General features: G+C 48.3%; 4 protein-coding genes across 4 annotated transcripts; 3 read left to right on the top strand and 1 right to left on the bottom strand.

Annotated features, from left to right (window-relative positions):
• Positions 1–1,109: 1,109 nt before the first annotated feature.
• On the top strand, positions 1,110–1,674 carry TRUGW13939_02247 (uncharacterized protein; the record flags this gene model as incomplete). The annotated part of the gene is made up of 2 exons (XM_035485441.1): positions 1,110–1,358; positions 1,420–1,674. The coding sequence occupies 2 exons, from the start codon at positions 1,110–1,112 to the stop codon at positions 1,672–1,674; spliced, it is 504 nt and encodes a 167-aa protein (XP_035341334.1).
• Positions 1,675–2,706: 1,032 nt separating this feature from the next.
• On the top strand, positions 2,707–4,498 carry TRUGW13939_02246 (uncharacterized protein; the record flags this gene model as incomplete). Its single annotated transcript, XM_035485440.1, has 2 exons — positions 2,707–3,015; positions 3,077–4,498. The coding sequence occupies 2 exons, from the start codon at positions 2,707–2,709 to the stop codon at positions 4,496–4,498; spliced, it is 1,731 nt and encodes a 576-aa protein (XP_035341333.1).
• Positions 4,499–5,346: 848 nt separating this feature from the next.
• Positions 5,347–8,629, bottom strand: TRUGW13939_02245 (uncharacterized protein; the record flags this gene model as incomplete). Its single annotated transcript, XM_035485439.1, has 4 exons — positions 5,347–6,753; positions 6,819–7,063; positions 7,124–8,223; positions 8,286–8,629. 4 exons carry the CDS (start codon positions 8,627–8,629, stop codon positions 5,347–5,349), a joined length of 3,096 nt encoding a protein of 1,031 aa, XP_035341332.1.
• Positions 8,630–11,018: 2,389 nt separating this feature from the next.
• On the top strand, positions 11,019–15,615 carry TRUGW13939_02244 (uncharacterized protein; the record flags this gene model as incomplete). Its single annotated transcript, XM_035485438.1, has 10 exons — positions 11,019–11,140; positions 11,194–11,602; positions 11,653–11,869; positions 11,929–11,960; positions 12,010–12,783; positions 12,836–13,516; positions 13,566–13,834; positions 14,270–14,279; positions 14,556–15,103; positions 15,171–15,615. 10 exons carry the CDS (start codon positions 11,019–11,021, stop codon positions 15,613–15,615), a joined length of 3,507 nt encoding a protein of 1,168 aa, XP_035341331.1.
• Between the last annotated feature and the right edge of the window lie 745 nt (positions 15,616–16,360).

Here is a 16,360-nt window from a genome sequence, read left to right as displayed (position 1 = left end):
CGATGCTAACATGATATAGTTAAAAAGCTAGGAACAGTAGTATCAAAACGCTCAACCATACGGTCATCAAGAGATTTTATAAAGTAATAACAAAGGTCATCAATTAATATTCTCGCGCCTTTAAAAATATTACATGAGTAAGCCGGTAGTCTGGTGGTTCTTAAATAAGTTACGGGATTTATAGAGTTGAAGTCAATTGAAGTATAATTGACGTAGATCAATATCTTAAAAACTTACCTTTAGCAAAATGATTGCTCTTTTTAAGAGCTCTTAGCATCTTAAAACAATATCAGAATGTGGTAATGATCATCAACATGTCCAGCTGAATCATAAGCCTGCTTCATAGCGAAGCACATCGTGGGTTAACAGAGTACACTCCAAGAACTTGAAATATCTTTAAAAGCAAGTGTAGCGACGGAATGACTTCTCTTTGACATTTTTTTAATACAAGACCTTTGTCTTTTTTACGGTCCAGCCCGTGTATTTCTCTAGTTTCAGACATATACAGTTGTGATTGTTGTGAGAACTAGGCCTAACAATCTACGTACATGTCAATGTTCAGCAACCTGCACGGCTTTGAATTAAATTTCAAAATTTTGAAAAAATATACTTTTGATAATATTAGCCTGAAAATGTATAAAATATAAAAATTAGTTATAAAATTGTGAACTTTATCGTTGTAAACTGATTCTGATTAAGTAAGCAGGTGGAGCCAGACGATGACCTCCGACCTTTGAATCATGCGGGTTGCAATTGTTTGGCTGCGCGACAGTTCAGGACTTCAGGTTGACCGGGGTCACGATCGCTCGTTTTCGCCAGTCTCTTCGCTCAGCGGTCTCTGCGGCTCTTTTGCTGCTCCGTTCTCGGTCCCGTTTGTTTTTGAGTATGTTGGCTGCGGTGCTCTTTCTTTGACCTATTATCCTTGAACAAAACGGCGACCGCGACACTTCAGCAACACCTTGTCAGACGCCGAAAACCCAGTCGAATACCTAGCGATACAGCTGCTCAAGCTCTCGAACTCTCGATAACCTACTCACCTCACCCTCTCACGTCGTTCCCCTCACATCTGAACTCGTCGTACTCGTCGTACCCGTCGCATTCGATAGGAAATGTTCTTCCTCAAGGAGGAGACGAAACTCGTGACCCTACATCCCTCCTTCTTTGGTCCCAATGTCAAGGAATTCCTGATTAGGCTACTGAATGAGGAAGAAGAGGGGAGATGCACGGGCGACCACTTTGTCATCTGTGTTATGGACATGGTGGATATTGGTGAGGGACGGATTATGCCCGGCAGTGGCCATGCAGAATACACGATCAAGTATCGCGCCATCATCTGGAAGCCTTTTAGAGGAGAGACGGTACGTACTTTTTCACCCCAGCTTATTTGGATTTGTAACTAACAAGTTAAAAAAAAAATAGGTGGACGCCATCGTTACCTCTGTCAAACCCACGGGAATTTTCACACTCGCTGGCCCACTGTCCGTGTTCATCGCTCGCAAGAACATCCCGTCTGATATAAAATGGGAACCTGGCACGGTACCCCCGCAGTACACAGATCATGCCGAGCAGGTGATTGAGCGAGGAACGAGTCTTCGCTTGAAAATACTTGGTGTGAAGCCCGACGTCTCGGCGATAAATGCCATTGGAACGATCAAAGAAGACTACCTGGGGTGAGATTTCTGTAGGATTTCTGAAAGGACCACTTGGCTAATCATGGCACAGAACTCTTTGAGACGCTTGCAGGCGCATAGCAGCACACGTGCTGCTACTTGTTGCAGCAGCAGAAATGCCGATCTTTAACGAAAAACCGTGGAGCAAAGACAAAAAGACAAAACAGCAGTCCCTTTTTCTGGTGATATTTGAGGGTAACAGACTGAAATATGAACCGAAGCAAAAGCACCATCGCAGGGTGTTTCCCAATCCCAGGAGCACCAAGGCGCAGAAAACGCGACTGCGCGTCGCCACTGCTAGCTCCCTACAAAATACATTTTGTACATAATGAGTAATAACTATACTAGTACTACGTGGTGGTTAGCCTGCAGGGTCGTGTGGGTAACCGTTAGTGATATGACTTGTTTATAATATTATAACGTCTGCAACCCAATAGCGATGTGACCTCACATAACACTGAAATTGCTGGCCCACTGGTATTCCTGCAGAATATTTATTTATAATTGTCTTCTTTCTTTCTTTCTTCTTCACTTCCCTCGGAAACACGGTCTCTTCCAGCTAGAACAACAGACCAACCGACAAAACGAGCGCTTCCAGAAGGCTAACTAGAAGCCCGACTAAATAACAAGGAACTACTGCGGGGGCCAAGAGAAGTAAGATTAAAAGCACCGTTTTAGGTCAAGAACCGTTGGCTCAGTGCGGTTAGACGCTGCTGGTGAAACACTGGCTCGGAATTATGCAGAAAGACATCGGTGCATGCATGGCCTGAGGCCTGAGGCGCGTGGTTATTATTATTATTATTATTATTATTATGGAGCCAACTTTTCCCAAACAAACCCCTTCACAAAGTAAACAATTGCTTCTCCTTTCTTTAGAGCTGTTGAGTTGAGTGAGAATCGGCAGTCACGCCGCACCTTTGTTTACTCTTTACTCCTCCGCCCCGCCCTCCACTTGCTGTCAAGACCACTGTCAACTGTCAACGACAACAGTCAACATTGCCCTTGGTCCTTCTGTGAGGATCAGAAAACCCCCGAAATGTCTCTCCAGGCTGTCTACGAGCGCTTCCTGGCGAGCCCCTCGGCCGCGCCCCTTGGCCGCGACGTGTCGCTCAACTACATCACCACCACCACTGTGTTCGACGGCGCCGACGCGGTGCTCACTCATCTGCAGCGCCAACAGAGAATCGTCGAGAAAAAGGGCGACAAGACGCTCAGTGCCATTGAGACGCCAGACGCGCTGGTGCTCGACGTCGACACCACGCTCGAGTTTGTTTCTGGGGGAGGGGCTTATCTCCCGTCGCTGGACGATAATTTCCTGGCCGACCGCGTGGTGACTTTTCCAACGGTGCGTCGATCATCTCTTACTTGCATATGCAATTTCCAAGATACTAACAGAGCTGTCGCAGGTGCACATCGTTCGCTTCGATTCGCAGGCCCAAATCCAGCAGATCAGAGTTTACTGGGACCAGGGGTCGCTTCTCAAACAAGTCGAGGTCATTGGCTCCCGGGGACGCAACTGGCCAATTCGCGATGCCAAAGACCAGTCCAAGCTCATCACCAATGCCATTGCAGCAGTAGGAAATGCGGCGGCGCCTGTAGCACAGAGCAGTGCGCAACCACAACCGCAAGCACAACAAAAACAAGAACAACCGGCCGCTGCTCGATCAGCGTCTCCCGCAAAGAGGCACATCAAAGACCCCCACGCGTCGTTGTCTCTGTTTGGCGGTGACGAGGATGACGAACCACGACCGGCTGTTGTCGCTCCTTACGCCCCTTCGTCAACGAGACCTCCGGTTCGTGACCATGATATCTTGAACGGCGGGTACGACGAAGACGCTCCTATCAACTCGCGGGAAAGCGTCATCTCGCCGAGAGCCGGTGCCAACAAACATTTTGGGCCCATTCGCGTGTTTGGCGATGAGTCCGACGAGCCCACTGCCAACGCTGTTCAGCCCCGAATTGGCTCCAGCAGGAACTTCCAGGCGATCCGCGTTTTCGACACAGAGGACGAACAACAGGCTCATCGAGGCCATGTTCAGCCCAAGGCCGGACCGCACAAGAACTATCAGCCGATCAACCTGTTTGGCGAAGGCGATGCCCCCGAGGAAGAACAGGAGGCTCGATACAAGACGCACCCCAAGAAGTTTACCCATTTCGATATTGCCAACGAGGAGAACGATGTTGCAGAGCGTCCGGCAAGGAAGTTCCGTCCTATGTCTCAGTGGGACTTTGCTGATTTCGCAACGCCCGAGAAACCACGTGGAAAAGTGCTCCCTCAAGACGTTCGCCACTTTAGCTGGAGTGACAACGAGGAAGAGGGCGCAGAAACCCCGCCAGTTCGGCCTCGCGTTGTGCAGCCACGTCGCGATGCAGAGACACACTTTTCTCTGGTCGATGACGATGGAGTAAGGGACAACAAACGCATCATCGGAGGCGCCCATAACAAGGGTTTGGGTCTGTACGAGAACAATGTGTACGATGAGCAGGGCAACCCAACGCCAGTAAAAGGAAAGAAAGAAGAAGAGCCCAAACAGCAACAACACAAACACCAACAATCCATCGGCGTCGTGGACAACATATCTCGCAAAAAGGACTTTGACAGCCACTGGGCAATTACGGACTCTGCACCCTCCGATGAGCCCGCCCAGCAGAAGACCGAGAGCAGTAAGCCGCCTATCAACAGCGACCGTATGAAGGCCGTCAAGATGATGGACGCCTCGTGGGACAGGTATGAGGAGGAATCGCCTGAGCCGAAGAAAAACGCCCCCATCCCGTCTATCAAGCGCAGCACTTTTCAGCCGAGCTGGGGGTTTGGTGACGATGAATGAATAATTAAATCTTGTTTTTATTACTTGTATTTGTTCCCCCCCCTTCCCTGTGCAATACCGCAATGAAAAAAAATTGCTTTGTATACCCTGGCGGTCGATTTTCCATTTGATCTGCAAGCTCTGAAAAAAAAACAAAATCAAAACCAAAACAGAAAAAAAAAAACAAAGGGCAATTCAACAAATGTATGTGCACGAGCATGATGATGGTTCATGACCACCCCCTCTCCTTCTCCTTCTCTCTGTTTTTCTATGTTTTGCTACAGCGTACACTTTCTTTTCTTTTCTTTTCGTTTCTTTTCTCTACTTGTTTATTTGATTTTATGTATGTATTGTATTGTATTCATTTCTTTCGTTTTTTTCTAAACTAATTGAATGTTTTTTTTTTGTATGTGTACACATACATCTAGTAGGTAATTCGAATGAAAACATTTGAATTCAAGTCTACGTCTGTCTACGAGGAGTGTTGAAATTGAAATTGAAAATCAATAATAACTTTCATTCTGCCTGTGTCCTGCTCTCGATCTATTCCATCGCTTTGTCACATAGCCAACTGCAACAAAAACGTGAAAAAAGAAAAAAAGGAGCTCCCCAATAAAGTCAAAATCATAAACTCGTTCATATTCGTAACGTGTCAAATCACTCAACAAGTGTATTCATGTGGATCGTATTCAATCTGGATCGATCGTGATTCAACCAAAAAAATTAAAAAATTAAAAAATTTAAGAAACAAAATTTGTCAAAAATCACCCGAAAAAAAAAATCCAAATCGACAGTATTATGATAATAACTTGCCAATTTGATATCTACATTCACTTCTTTCATGTCTGGATCGACTGGACAGAAAAAGACTAGATGTAGAACATGGTATCTTTGATGTTCTTGTGAAGAGTGACTCGGTCACTATCCACCCGCGCTGCCTGCGCCGAGCTAGTTTCACTAACAACCGATGTGGACTGGTCAAAGACATCGGACAGATAGCAGCGGGCACGCTCGCAGACCAGGTCCGCGTAGTAAGCTGGCGGACAGATACTGACTGCTTTTGTGGCACGGCCAAAGGTGTAGCACAGGCGGTGAGTTAGGTCGTGTAGTACGTCTGCGGCGTTTTGAAACGGTGGTTGGGGTTTCTCCTTGTGGAAGATCTCGTCGTAGACTGTGTAGTAATGGGCTGGTCGCGCGGTTCCTTGGAGGGCCTTGTGAGACTGCAAGAAAAAGTCAAAGTTGCGGGCTTCGGTCACGCCGCGGTCGACAACGGTGCCCGTGGGCGGGTTCTTGGAGCGATCGTCTGCGTCTTGCTCGGTTGTCGCGTAGAACCGTGTATGATGGCGCTTGCCGACAACCACGATGGAGATGTGAGGAAGACCCTTCTTTGTGTCGGGGGCAGGATACTTCTTTCTGCATGCTTCCTTGAGTTGCGGTAGTTCGTCGTCGATAACCATATTGTACTGACCCTCCGAGACTCCGTCACGGTAGACAATGATGTTCTCCGGGTACGTTTTGTTGTGTCTTTTCCACATATCTAGTCGCGAGTCAAGCAGTCTGTCCAGCGCATCGACCCTTTCTTGCTTGCCTCTCTGCATCCGTATGTCGGCCGGAAACTGCCCTAGATTCTTGTCGATTGAGGCGACGATGGCGGCGATACTTGGAGCATCTTTAGCCGAGCCTGGCGAAGGGTGTGTAACGTCAATACCGACAAGCATCGTCTTGCCCTTGTCGATGATGCTAAGTCTACTAACAAGTTGGTTCGTCCCACCAAGCTTGAGGTTGATCTTCAGAGCCTCATTAGCGTTGTACTGGTGGTTGCCAGTCTTGGCGAACTTTTCCGCAATCACGCAGGCATGGCGGATGCCGTACCGGACGTCACAGTTTTGTTTGACACAGTTGTAGATTTCAGTGTCGCGAGTAGGTAAAATTACCAGGACAAAATTGAGGTTGTATTTGGATACTTTCTCGAATACTGCCTGGATATCCTCGGGTCGGGGAGACCGGGCTCGAAATGGCTGCACAGAAGGGGCTTTGGCTGCGATGCCTACCTCGTTTAGTTTGGCGACGAACTCCTCGAGCATAAATTCCCGCGGGCCTATCGTAACATAGGTCCAGTTGCCTAGAGGAGGAGAAATGTTAAACTTAATACTCTTCATGTTCCAGTCGGCGTTGCGTGGACTGATATTCGTCTTTTGGTACGTAACCGCAGGAGCTGGTAGAACACGTCCGTGGACCGTAATCAGACGAGTATCTGGCATTAGGTCAAATGCGGACTATAAAGGTAACGCCTAGTTAGCTAGAATTCAATTCACAGGCAGGGAGGCAAATGTCGACTCACCAAAGTAGCATTACGTTTGGGCCCGAACCCTAGAAGCCGAGTACCTTCGTGCACGATCGAATTGGCATTAGCACCAGGACCACGAACGGCGAAACCGATCATGTTTTGGGTTTGCTGCGGCGAGAGTTTCATATTGGCCGGTTGCCCAGGGATGACGTTGCAGACCTCGACCGGCACATAGGACGGGTTCTGCTGAGACCCAACGTTGATAACATGTGATTTTGGATTAGTATCAACACCGTAGCCTAGTTGATTTTGTGTTAGCAACCAGTAGATAAATCGAGGCTTGGTAGGTTAAAGCTTACGAGTCTCGAAGTACTTCGCCACGGTGATGTATTCACCAGGGGTTGCAGGTCCCTCCCGCTTGTCCTTTCTGCGTTTGCTCTTGTCGCTGGGTACTGAGCCTGGGCCAGCTTCGTTGAGCCAGAAAGCAACGTCTTTGGGACCGGCACCAAACCCTTTAACTCGGGGACGGTTCTCACCCCTACCATCTGCCGGCGAAGCAAAACCCCAAATGCTCTTCACGCGTCGTCTTGTCTCGTTGTTCTTAGTCTTCTTGACCAGATGTGTGAGTTCAATCCGTAAGGTCTTGATGAAGCGTTCCAGGGACCGGTGATGAAGACCACAGCTGTTCATCAGGGGTTGCAAAGCTCCGGATTCGTAACAGGCCAGATTTTTCACCTGCAAATTGACAAGAATGCGTGCCGTTGCAGCTCGAACACTAACAAAGAATCCGCGAATGACTTCCAAGCCACCCCCGAGTGACGCACGGTCGTTGGCCGCTGGGCTTAGAGAGAAGTGTTTGTTGGCACCGACTGTACCTACGCCAAGATCAGATTTTGGACCGTGACCAACGATGATGTTCAACGCCTGGATGATCGTAGCCTTGTTATCCAATATCCTGCTGGCGTTCGAGGAAGTCAGATAGTCCACGAGGTCTGAAACGCTAACCGTTCCTGTGTATTTAACGGTAACAGTGTAGGTAATCGGGTTGTCCGAGTAGGTGTCCTCATCCTCGGCTTTCCAGCGAACTTGGAATTCCTTGACCTCGAGGCCAAGAGGCTCACGAGAGATCAAGGTCGACCGGTAGTCGGTGGCAAGGTCTTCCTGCTGTTCGGCAAAAAACTCTTCCAGCAGCAGGCGAATAATGTGCTTGCATTTCTTGGCCGACGGAGGGTTGCCGTTTGGAGCATTGCCAATCATGGTGTCATACCGATACAAGTCATTCTTGGATGCGCTGATTAGCTGCATGTAGTTTGCAAACAGTACGATCTGTCGTCCCTGAGTACCATAGCCCGGTCGGTTAGGAAACGTAGCCGTCTGGGGCAGCTTCACAAGACCATTCTCAATGGTGCCTTCTAGTTTGGTAACTTCAACAGACGGAGGCTTAACGCCCTCTGGGTCTCTGTGGTTTGTTGTCAGATCAAGCGACAAAAAGCCAACGCTTCAATGAAAATGAAAACTCACGTGTAGATGGTTGTAGGTGCTCGTGGAGCTCCACGCCCACGGCCACGGAACTCCCCACGGCCTCTAAACTCCCCACGGCCTCTAAACTCCCCACGGCCTCTAAAATCTCCACGACCTCTGAAGTCTCCACGACCTCTGAAAGGCCCGTCGTCTCTGAAGGCATCACCACCGCGATCGCCACGTCCACGTCCGCGATCTCCACGGCCACGATCTCCTCCACGATCTCCGCCACGTCCACGGCCAGCCTCACGGAAAGGAAGATCTTGGCTGGCACCACGGCCTCTTGCGCCGCCGCCGCCGCCGCCGCCGCCTCGAGGGCCCCCTCGCGGACCACGACCAGACATGATGACAGAGAGCTACCTCTCAAAAGGACTCAGTACAATACAGGAAGGAACAAGTGAGTCGACGGGGTGCAAATAATAGTCGTCGTTAGAAATGTTGCAGACAAGAGAGATCGACGATGTGTCGAAGGACGCTAAGCTTTAGGTCCGCAAACGGGCCGTTGAGCTGCAGAAAAGGTGAGAGTAGAAGTCGAGAAGAGAAAAGGATGTGAGAAGAGAGACAGGAAAATTTTTCATTAAATAGGCAACGGAGCCAGGGTGGTGTCTTATCTTGCCATGAGACACCTTGTTTAACGTCGGTGTCTTTGTCGTCGTCAGGGAGCGCGTGGGGTATTAGGAGGCAGGGAGGGCGGTGAGCTGGCAAGCCTCAAGGCTGCGCTGACATTACCTGCAGAACAGAGGGCAGAATAAATTAAATATAGCCATTACTATCATTGTTTATTGTTTGCGAACTAGATCCGATACCTGGGCTAGCCTTGCAAACGAGTCAGCCCCGTCTGCTTTGTCCCCGCGACTCTAGTCCAGTCGATTTGAGTTGAAACGTCTCTGGTTTCATTGATTGTCTGTTGGATATATTGATATGTCTCAATATTGACTGGTATCCTGATCCTGGACAGGGACCCCCTGTATTGCATTGGCGCCTCTCATCGCACCACTTGTGAGCAAGCAACCTTGTGGCACTCACTGATGAATGCCGGCCATTCATGGCGAGCCTCGTGGCGCTGTTGTCTGTTCTTTGCAGCAAGGTTTGTGCTCCCAGGATGCTCTGTATCGTTGCCAGTGAATCTCGTCTCCATCGTCCATGTAGTAGCAGTACATGTCATATAAAAATATAAAAATGATAGAAATCAGCTACAAAATTATAGATATTACATAATCTCCATGCAGAGCCAATGAATCGCTCCAAGGCGGCAGTCGGTCTTAAGCGCTTTCCTCCGTAAATGCCGGCGCAGAGATGATTTAATAGTGCGATGATTGCTTATGACTCATACTAAACCTGCCAATCAGCGATAGTGCTGGAGCATGCTTTATCATCGCGCATACAGACAGTAAAGACAATGCCACGCTGATCACATGGTTGCAGATCATGTGATATTCGGCTAGCCACGTGCGGAAGAGATCGGCATTTCGTCATGGCTTCTCGACAACTCCCAAGCTGCCTTTACTTGTCTATTATTATAAATAGCTCTAGATTAGAGCTATCCAATAATGGATAGAACATTCACAGGCCCTTCTCTGAATTCATTGCTGATCTCTAGAACGAATTATGCTTGTCGAGCCACTGAACGTCGCACACTATCAATTGATCATGATACATGATTCTATCTGATAATACTGCTTCTCTCGCAATCGAATGCGCCTGCGTCCACTCCGGCCTGTCAGCCTCTACCTTAATAGATAATAGATTGGAATACATGATAAAAACTTAGTTGTTAGCACCGAGTATGCTGTTTCTGCGTCCGTGATAGAGGAGAGTTGATCGGCGCTTGGTGAGGGGAGACCCATGCTATACGCACTGCAGAATAGCTGCTCTTTTCGCGTATCTTCAATGCCCGTACTAGGCAATTAGGTTTCAAATAGCCAAAAAATAAAAACAAATAAATAAAAAACGAACGTGCACACCAGCACAATACTCAAGTTTAAACCTTTTTTGGCCGCTCTACGGCGACCCAGAGCGACCAGGCGGCGAACAGCCGGACTAGGGCGATAAGTCGATCAGCAGCTCCTCCATCTTATTTAAAGAGTCTTCGGTCCCCTTTCTCGCTTTCCCGGGCAAATCCCATCGGCTGCGCTCCGTCTGCTGTCATCGCGAAAATATCAACAATCTCCCTGTACGGAATCTCAAGCGACACCCCCCGATCCCCCGGCCATCGCTGAAACCGAATCCTCACCCGACACCGCGAAAAGAACGTCCACTGCTAATCCGACCCCACTATTACCAGCGGCCATTCGCACACAGAGAAGACTGGGTTGAGCGACCTGGGTTTCCTGCTAGAAAAGCTTTTTCCCGTCTATCCGATCCCCGCCAGACCTCCGGTGGCTCCGTTTGCGAAGTGTGCTGTGGCTCGTTCGTTTAAGCCTGGAGAAGACGCCCGGGTCACATCGTCCGCTGTCGCCATCAGGAAACCTTATCTGGGACCGGCTTGAAGAGAGCAGCAGAAAGAGCTGGATAGTTGGCTAGCACGCGCTGGTTGGAGCTGAGAGAATCTGGCTACCTCGAGTTTTCAGGTTGATTCACAATACGTATATACCATCGAAGCGAGCGGGGCTGTGAACTCCGTCGCGTCGCTCTCTTGCTTTCACAAGCACACCTTACCATCCGTACTCTATCGGTACTGAGAGGTCTTACACGATAAACACCCGCTGTTGAAAAAGCCTTTGATATTGCAACATGACGCCAACCCCCCCTTCTACCTCGTCGAGTGTGGCCGGGCATTCACCCGAGGGTCAGTACAGGGTGGTCAGGAAGAGAAACAGAGTTCCGCTTTCCTGCGCTCCCTGCCGACAGAGAAAGTCAGTTTCACACCTTTGTTTTTATGGTATCCCGGACTGACCATTGCCTGCAGGCTAAAATGCAACCGCTCTAATCCCTGTGAAAACTGTGTGAAGAGAGGAGATGCTAGCTCATGCTCATATGCTCAGCCCGGTTCTCGAAAGAAGAACTCGTTGACGCAAAGCGCCTCTAGCTCGCCTGACGATATGCAGAACAGAATAGACAGACTGGAAAGCCTGGTTCTGTCACTTATGACCAATGGGTCGCAATCAGCCGGGCCTGCCGCTGCAGTGGCTGCCATTTCCGGCAACGACAGCATTGGTTCTGCGCAGACTTCTCAGGATCTCGAGCTCGAGGATGAAGCAGATGGACTGGAGGAGAGCGATACAGAGGCCGTTACCAAGTCTTTTGGTGTCATGAAAATGGACAACAACAAGTCAATGTACATCAGCGAAGCTCACTGGGCCTCTGTATTGAATGATGTAAGCTTGTGCTGTTTTGGTTTGAACTTCTTTTTGCTAACTCTGAGAAGATCGCGGAAGTCCGTCAATTTTTCTCGAGCCATAAAAAGCAGTACGAGGAGCAGGCCCAACGATTAAAGGCTTCGAAACCAGAAGAGGATACATCTATGTTATTGTTTGGGTCAACCAAGTGTCCGAGCAAAGCAGAAATTATGGCTCCCTTCCCATCAAGATATACGACGGATATGTTGATTGCCCGTTATTTCAACACTTATAGCCCGGCAACTCGTAAGTTTGATACCTACAGTAGCTTGGGAGAGAGAGAAAAAAAAACTAATAGGGAGTAGATATTATTCACGTTCCAACTTTCCAAAAAGAGGTATGTCATTTTTAAGATACATTTGGATAAATCAACTGACTTTGAAAAGTATAATGAACACTGGAAAGATCCATCTGCCTCCTGCCCTGTCTGGATTGGTATGCTTTATGCCATGATGCGATTGGCTATGCTGTCATATCATCGCGATGGGGATGAGCCGCCAGAGTTCATAGGAAAGTCTCTTGATATGGCGAGGAATTTCCGTCACCTGATGTCGCAATGTCTAATTTTGGCTGATTATACGAAACCTTATCCGTACCTCATTGAGACTTTGATTCTTCACCTCCACGGCGACTTCAATCAGACGAAAGATGCAGATATTTCGGTATGGATCATGGTCGGTATAATCACGCGATTAGCAATGCGCATGGGATACCATCGAGACTCCAAAATGTTTCCGAACATCACACCTTACCAAGGCGAGATACGACGACGCGTGTGGTCAGTTGTCAGACAAGCAGACCTTCTCTTCTCGTTTCAGGTTGGCATGCCTAGCATGTTGCGAACCGGTGACAGTGACACGGAAATCCCACGAAACCTATATGACGAAGACTTTGATCAAGACAGTAAGGAGCTTCCGCCTCCACGACCAAACGACGAAGCCACACCTATGTCGTACTTGATAGCGAAAGCTCGCTTGTCCTTCACCTTTGGTCGTGTCATTGAGCATACTTCTGCCGTCACGAATGCACCATATGAGACCGCGATGGAGATCGACACGGAACTGCGGCGCGCCCGAGATTTGATTCCTGATCATTTAAGAGTTCGTCCAATGTCCGAATGTCAAAATGACCCAGCGGATTTGATAGCCTCGAGATTTCATGTAAGTGGTTCTGTTGCCTTGTTCTTCTTTGTGCATTTCTAACACACACCAGATTCAAAGCGTGTACCATAAAGCACAATGTGTCCTTCACCGACAATATATCGCTCGTGCTAGGAGCAACCCTAGATTCACACATTCTCGCCGCACTTGCATCGACTCGTCGATGGAACTCCTGCAATATCAATCCATACTTCACCAGGAGTCGGGCTCGAACGGACGCCTGCGCACACAAAGTAGCGAGAACTCCATCACAAATAACAACTTCTTGCTTGCTGCTACGATTATTTGTCTTGATCTTTACCATGGGCTGCAACTGCAGGCCGCTGGGCGGCCATCTGGTGACCTGTATACCTGGGGCCGAGAAAGGCGGGACGAGATGCTTGAAGCTATTCAGAAAGCCCACCAAATCTGGACCGACCAGAAAGACAAATCCATGGAAGCATACAAGGCCTCGGGAGTCTTGCGAGTCATGCTTGCCAAGCTGACCTTCTCACCACAGCCGGCGAACACTGATACTACAAACCCGACTCTACTAGAGGTCCCTGATGAAAAGCAAAACGCCGCGATGACCCTTGGCTTGTTGAGCAGCGGAATGAGCCCTCAACATCCAGGGACCGCCAGCTTCACTGGCATAGACTCGTCTCTCCCGTCGGCGGGCTTTGCTGCAGATCCTTTGGCGCTGACTTCTCCGTTTGGCATGTTTGGGCAGGTGCCAGAGATGCAACTTGATTGGGTAAGTTGATGAGTCTCTTTTTAAGTTCTTTCATTTAATAAAATTACAGGACGCCTGGGATAGCTATATCGGCAATTCTACCCTAGACAACCCCAACACACTATGGCCGATGCTCGACATTACACAACAGTCTCCCGGAGCGATCAGCCAACCAACAAACCCCCCACCACTGGATGGCGTTCGAATGCGCAATCGGCTACCTGGCGTACTTCCCTCGGACACTGGCATGGTATTCGATCCATCTGCACCAGGAACCTTCATGGCCGGCCCGAATAGCAACAAATCTAGCCCGCAGAGCCAACAACAACAGCAACAGCAGTAACTTTTTTTTTTTTTTTGAGAGTTGTTTCGGAGCTACCTGGGGTTTAGATTTTGGGCCAGTCTTGTTGGTTTTTTTTTTTTTTTTTTTTTTTTTTTGGTTTTTGAAGGGAGGGATGCCATTATGTTTGATACCCCAATCTGCCTTTCGTTAACGGACCGTTTTTTATCGATGGATATGTGGAATGATAGTAGCTGCTGGAACAATGCCTGGAGTTGCAAAGATGCGGTTGTGATTTTTGTTACGGAACAATCTCCACCTAAAGTACCGTTTTTTGTACATTATTTGAAAAGTTTATTTGGCCGTCACCCGATTTATGTCCTGTGTTGATGATTTGTGCTTTGTGTATGTAGCTTGAAATTGTGGACAGTGAATTGTTAAGTGCCATAATATTAAATGATGTTGAAGCTGGTTAATTACTTAATTTGGAAAAGTTATGATAAGGTCATGTGATTTATTCTGCAAAGGGGGATCACGTGTAGAGCTTGGCTAGATCGGGGCTAGCGCAGTTGCGGATAGCGGCGATAAACAATTTGCCAGACGAACTTTTCCAGCAGCATCAAGCCTGACACTGACAACTGTTTAATATCAATTTCTAATTGCCAGTTTCTTCCTTTCATTTAATTCTTCTTTTTAATATAAGTTTGGGGTTTCTTCGTTATTTACGACAACTTGCTTTCTTTTTGTTTTAATCAACAATCGATTTCTTCAGAATGTTAGTTTACCACAGCTTCCGTGATCCGGGATTTATCAAGCTCATCATATCTGCGAACTAGGTTTTCTGCTCTTCGACCGGCTGCGCGCCGCTTTTTGACCACCAGATCAGCCACTGTCTTCTCTCAGTCGAGGTCAATCACATCGATTACCCCCAGCCCTGTCCGCTTGAACCGCGCCACTCTGCTGTCGTTCCCAGTCCAGCGACGATGGAACAGCACCGAGAACAAGGAGGAGGACTTGCCCAAATCTGCCGACAATGCTGACGAAGAGAGCACCTTGGAGCACGCCATCTCATCTGCCCATGAGCAGCAAAGTACCATGGGAGAAGCTGCTCGTTATGAAGAAACCGAGACGGACACTGGGGATCTCTCCAACGACGTTCCTACGCCCGTTGTACCCTTTGAGGAGCACAGATTTGTTCCCAAGGAGTCTGTTTATGTCGGCAATCTTTTCTTCGACGTAACTGCAGAGGACCTGAAGGAGCGCATGAGCGAGTACGGTGTCGTCATGCACTCGAAGATCATCCATGATGGCCGTGGCCTGAGCAAGGGGTAAGCACTTGGGCTTTCTTCTTTGATTCGTTACATTTGACGCATGAAACTGACAACTGAAATTTAGATTCGGCTACGTCACCTTCGAATCGGTAGACAGCGCAGCGCGCGCCATCGCCGGAATGAACCAGGCATTCTACGAAGGACGCCGCACAATTGTCCAATATGCCTCGGGCACGTTCCAAGCCTCGGATGCGAAGCCAACCCGTCCTCCTTCCCGAACCCTTTTCGTCGGAAACTTGGCGTTTGACCTGACCGATCGTGAGCTCAATGACATCTTCAAGAGCGTTCGCAACGTCATCGATGTGCGTGTCGCCGTCGACCGCAAGACTGGCCAGCCCAGAGGCTTTGCGCATGCCGACTTCCTGGATGTCGCCAGCGCTCAGGTTGCTGCTGAAGTCCTCGCCAGCAAGGCGCCCCATGGCCGCCGTCTGAGAGTCGACTTTAGCGGCGGTCCCAAGCGCTCACAGACTGATCAGCATAAAGGTGAAAAGGAAGACGAAGACTTCTAAATCAGAAAAAAACGGTGATTAATTTGTACGTTGGACATGTGAGGGATAATCAAAAAAAAGAAAGAGAGAAAGAAAGAAATACCACGGAAAAGTCTTCTACTAGGAAGATCTTCAACGCATGGGAGGCGCTGAGCTAAATCGGATAGGGTTGTTTTTCTTTCGAGCTACTCTTTTTCTTTCCTTTTCTTTTCTTTTAATTTTGCCTGGGATTTGAATGATCGTGTATTATATTTATTTATTTTATTGTATTATTTCTCATGTCTTGTGATTGTTCATTTCTTTTTTTTTTTTGTGAAGTAGGGTGGAGTCATATAGTCTCTCTTCTCATCGTTGAATTTCGAAAGCATAGGTCTTTCCTGGAGTGGGTTTCTTCCTAGTAGGAGGGTTTCCTAATCAGACTATATCTAAATTGATATTCAGTATTATCTAGAACCATTTCCGTGTAGAAAGATAGGGGAACCTGACCTTGTAAACGTAGTATCCGGATAAATACAATGATTTTAGCCAGAATTGTCACTCAACCACACAACCATGGCAATTGATTTCTTGGTCTTTACGAGGCCTACTGCTAGTATTAAAACCACCTGGCTTGATAATTAATAATACATAGTACAACCCTGCGGCGGCTACGTCACCAATGTACTAGCATGCCGCGAACAGCGTCATGATGCGTTTAGCAGTCCAATCGCCAGCTGGCGCAGCTCGTTCCGCTATTAATAATTGTATTTTGAAATGATATCGCTTA

Source organism: Talaromyces rugulosus, chromosome I (genome assembly GCF_013368755.1).
Source record: "Talaromyces rugulosus chromosome I, complete sequence".
NCBI classification, from domain to species: domain Eukaryota; kingdom Fungi; phylum Ascomycota; class Eurotiomycetes; order Eurotiales; family Trichocomaceae; genus Talaromyces; species Talaromyces rugulosus.
This window is presented reverse-complemented; position numbering and strand designations above follow the sequence as displayed.